This window comes from Camellia sinensis, chromosome 7 (genome assembly GCF_055761805.1).
Source record: "Camellia sinensis isolate YWXY chromosome 7, ASM5576180v1, whole genome shotgun sequence".
Classification (NCBI taxonomy): domain Eukaryota; kingdom Viridiplantae; phylum Streptophyta; class Magnoliopsida; order Ericales; family Theaceae; genus Camellia; species Camellia sinensis.
Window position 1 is genome coordinate 90,556,281 of NC_138967.1, and position 4,402 is coordinate 90,560,682.

At 47.3% G+C, this 4,402-nt stretch overlaps 1 protein-coding gene across 1 annotated transcript; it reads right to left on the bottom strand.

The window, feature by feature from the left end:
* Positions 1–407: 407 nt before the first annotated feature.
* On the bottom strand, positions 408–4,153 carry LOC145795949 (uncharacterized). The gene is made up of 4 exons (XM_082880901.1): positions 3,748–4,153; positions 2,224–2,989; positions 1,985–2,045; positions 408–929 (listed from the first exon to the last, which is right to left on the bottom strand). Exons 1-4 carry the CDS (start codon positions 4,151–4,153, stop codon positions 408–410), a joined length of 1,755 nt encoding a protein of 584 aa, XP_082737027.1.
* Between the last annotated feature and the right edge of the window lie 249 nt (positions 4,154–4,402).

Below are 4,402 nucleotides of genomic sequence, written 5' to 3' on the forward strand. Positions count from 1 at the left end.
GACCTATCGTGGATAAGGGATAGGCTTCAGGCAGTCGATGGTTTCCTCGAGCATGCAGACAATGCGGCGATGATAGGGCCAGTTTTGAACCCATCATCTACTCTTGTTAACTTGTAGTACCCGCTGCTGCTTGCCTTAGCAACTTTGTAGGGGCCTTCCCATCATGGTGAGAACTTGGGAATAGGTTGCCCCCGCATAATTGCGTCCACTGTCTTCCATACCAAGTCCCCTTTATTGAACTTCTTGTGCTGAACAGATTGATTGTAGGCACGAGCTACGGATTGATGATACTTTTCCATTGCCCCGAGGCCCGATCTCTTCTTTCTTCAGCTGCCTCTATGTCATTCTTTCTGCTGTCTAGAACTAAGTGTGTTGACATAGCCATTCTTGCTGAGGGTACTGCCAACTCAACTGGTAACACAACTTCGGAGCCGTACACTAGGGAAAATGGGGTTGCCTGAGTTGGCTCTCTTTGATATTCTATACGCCCAGAGTGCTACGGAGAGTCGTTCAGACCAAGTGCCCCCTGCTTCATCCATCATTTTACTCAATATTCGGATGATGGTTTTGTTGGTTGCCTCAGCTTGTCCACTTCCTTGGGGGTAGTATGGACTAGACTTGTGCTGCTTGATCTGGTAGGCGTTCAGAAGTCTTCCCACATGACGATTTACAAAAGGAGTTCCATTGTCGGACAGCATTACTTTTGGTATGCCAAACCTACAGATTATGCTTTCTCTGATGAAGTTGGCTACTCCTGCCCCGTCTACCTTCCTTATCGGTATAGCCTCCACCCACTTGGTACTAACTTCAGTCGCTGCAATCTGTGGCCTTTCGATTGCTACGTTGTCAAATGCCCAAGTATGGAACAGGTAAGGGGTCTTGATGTTGTGCAGCTCAACCGCCGGTGCATGTATCAAGTTCCTAAACTTCTGGCAGGATTAGCATCTCCTTACAAAGTTTTTAGCATCTTCTTCCATTGTCGGCCAGTAGTAGCCGAGGTGAATGAGATGTCCATATAATCGCTGTCCACCTTGATGTTCTGTCTTGTGGGCTTCCCTCGGCACCTCATTTGCCTTATCCTTTGGTCAAGGAAGAAGCGGAGGACCCGCCTCTTAACTCTGATTGCATCGGCTTTGTTCTCAGGCAGTGTGCCATTTCCAAGGTAGTTGACATATGGCTGCCTCCATTCTTAACTGCTTAAGAAATGGGCTTCCTCTTCCTTCGGATGGGATTGGCATTTTGCACATTGCCTCTGCAACTCAGTACTTTCCTTTTCCATCTCTGGCCAGTAATACCCTTGCCTCTGTATCCGTCGGTATAGACTGATATCTCGATCTCCACGAGACTTAGCATGGATCTACTTAAGTCTGTAAGTTGCTTCTTGTCTATCGACGCACCTTGCCAGCAAGTTATTGGCACCGCGAAAATACAACTCTCCTCTGAGGAGCAGAAATTATGCAAGTTCTGCTGGTCTGCTTGTTCCCTGGCCTGTTTTCAACTGTTCTGTTGGATTATATCTGTTTTCTATCCCTCGGCATCTTGCTCTGTATGTTCTTCAGCTAACACTGCTGGTGTTGTTCTTTTCTCGATGACAATGGCTATACTATCATCTGGTATATCCACCTTTGCCGTGTAGCCAAGGCATCGGGGAAACAGTTGTGTGTTCGAGGGGTATGCTGGATTTCGACATCATCAAATTGAGTGAGCTACCCTTGAACCACGGTGCGATACGGGCCCAACAGAGGCTCCTTTAAGGCGAAATCACCCATTGTTTGCCTGACAACTAACTCAGAGTCTCCCAAAATTTTCAACTTGCGAAGTCCCTTCTTTTGGGCAGCGATTAGACTCTGTATCAACGCCTCATATTCAGCCTCGTTGTTTGAACATTCAAAATTTTAAGTTCCCGAAGCTCCATCAAATTTTAAGTTCCAATAAGCCTCAATTGCAACTGCGGAGACATGGATCTCGCCTCTAGTAGAGATACCTCTGTAGGTTCCAGATCGGAATTAGGCCGGTAAGTCTGCAACTGCTTGGCTCTTAATAGCCTTGAGATTAACACAAGTGATGTCATATTCTGCTAGAGCCATCTTGCCATTCTTCCAGTCAGAGCGGGTTTGCTTAGCAAGTAGCGGACTGGATCACTCCGAGGTCACAACATGGATCGGGTGTGCCAAAAAATAGTGGCACAACTTCCGCGTTGTGAAGATTAAGACTAAACAATGCCTCTCAACTGGGGTATATCGCCACTCGACACCATTGACTTTGCGACTGATGTAATAGACTGGCTTCTCAATGCCATCTATGTCTTGGACAAGTAGAGCCCCAATAGACCGAAGTGTAGACGTCAGGTACAGTAGCAGAGGCTTGTTGGGTTGTAGGGCAATCATTGTAAGTGCTTTCTTCACCATATCAAATGCCTGTTGGTGTTCATGCCACCATTCAAACTTGAGATTCCCTTTCAACAGTGTCCCAAAGGAAAAGGTTATCTTAGCATGGGCTGGAATGAACCTCTTGAGGTATGACACTTTGCCTAGGAATTTCTTCAAAGCCTTTTGAGAGTGTGGTGGTGGCATCTGCATGATTGATTTAATTTTATCCCCATCTACTTCAATCCCCCGCCGGAGTACAAAAAAGCCAAGGAACTTGCCGGCGGTAACTCCGAAGGCACACTTGAGAGAATTCATCTTTAGGCAGAATTTGCGGCACCGCTGAAAAACTTTTTCCAAGTAGCAGAGGTGTCGGTTTGCCTCGGTAGACTTGACCACCAGATCATCCACATATACTTTCACTTCATGATGCAACATGTCATGGAACACAGCAGTCATAGCCCGTTGGTAGGCTACCCCCGCGTTTTTCAAACCGAAAGGCATCACCGTATAGAAAAAATTTCCTAACGGCGTTCTAAATGCCATTTTTTCTGCATCTTCTGAGGCCATTTTGATCTGGTTATAACCACTGAACCCATCCATAAAGGAGAACATCTTATGGCCTACAGTAGAATCGACAAGTGTGTCAACATGGGGCAATGAAAACTCATCTTTCGGGCAGGCCTCATTCATTCAGGTCGGGAAAGTCTACGCAGACCCTGATCTGGCCGTTTTTCTTCTCCACAGGCACAATATTTGCTAGCCAAGTTAGGTACTGTATAGGCTCAATGAACTTGGCCCTCGGCAATTTTTCTACCTCTTCCTTAATCTTTTCCTCAAGGTCAGGGTGATATTTCGAGCATGCTGCTTAATTGGCCTAGAGTTGGGAAAAGTATCCAGGTGATGGGTGACAAGAGACGGGTCAAGACCAAGCATCTCATCGTATGTCCAAGCAAAGACGTCACTGTACCGCTTCAGTAGTGTTATCAATTCTGCCTCAGCTGTTGGAGCCATTGTGTCCCTGATGAACACGGGGCTTGCTCTGCCCTGGCAAGTCACTGAGGTTGACCTCAGCAAGCACCTCCTGCTGCGGTTTGGGTCTATCTTGCACGCATTCAGGGGCGGGCTCAGGTGTCTCCACCAACTCTTCTTAGGACTCATCATCGTCACATTTATTTGCCTCGGGGCCTTCCTCCCAAGGTATGAAGCCAGCCCTCCAAGACCCGTCTTAGGTAGTAAACTGTCTTACCGCCCTCCCGCACCTTAACAATCTTGGGCGGTGGACTTGTGGACTTGCTGCTTCTCTTCTGCCCACTACTTTCTGGAGCCCCTGCATCCCAAATGCCTTCCCATTTTCGCTATTTTACTTCTGCAACTTTACCGATCCTTGGAGTTTCACCCGTTGACAACTCAGTAAAGAAAACTGCATCCAAATAGTGTGCCTCCTCAACCCCAAATGGCTGTTCAAACGCATTTATATGGTTACTGTGCGCTTTCCCAACTTTGCCTGCACGCATTGGTGATAACTCGACGGGAGAGCTCCATATCGGTGCATCCAAGCTCTGCCAAGTATCATGTGGCAATTTTGTGTCCGCTTCAATCACATGAAACTTGGTTGCGGAACAGATCTCACCAACTGCTAAGTCCATGACCACATGGCCCTTGGTATCTTTTTTCTCGCCGCCAAAACCCATCACAGTGATGGGTTGGTGAACCATCCTGGACTCTGGGATCCCAACCTTTGCAAAGGTGTCAGTAGTGATGATGTTTATGGACGCCCCCGCCATCAAGGAAGGTACGCTTGAACTCTACATCATCGATGCATATTGTGACAAAAAAAGGACGATTATGGGGAAATAGGTATGCTCTGTCTGCCTCTAAAAAGGTAATGGCCCCATAAGCTTCCTGCATGCACCGAGGCACATACTCCTTAGCCTCAACAACTTCATCATGGTGCACTTCAAAGATATTAATGAGGGCTTTTGTTGCTTCCAACCTGGCGGCTTAGCTCAACCCCAAATGGTCAAAGAAGGCAC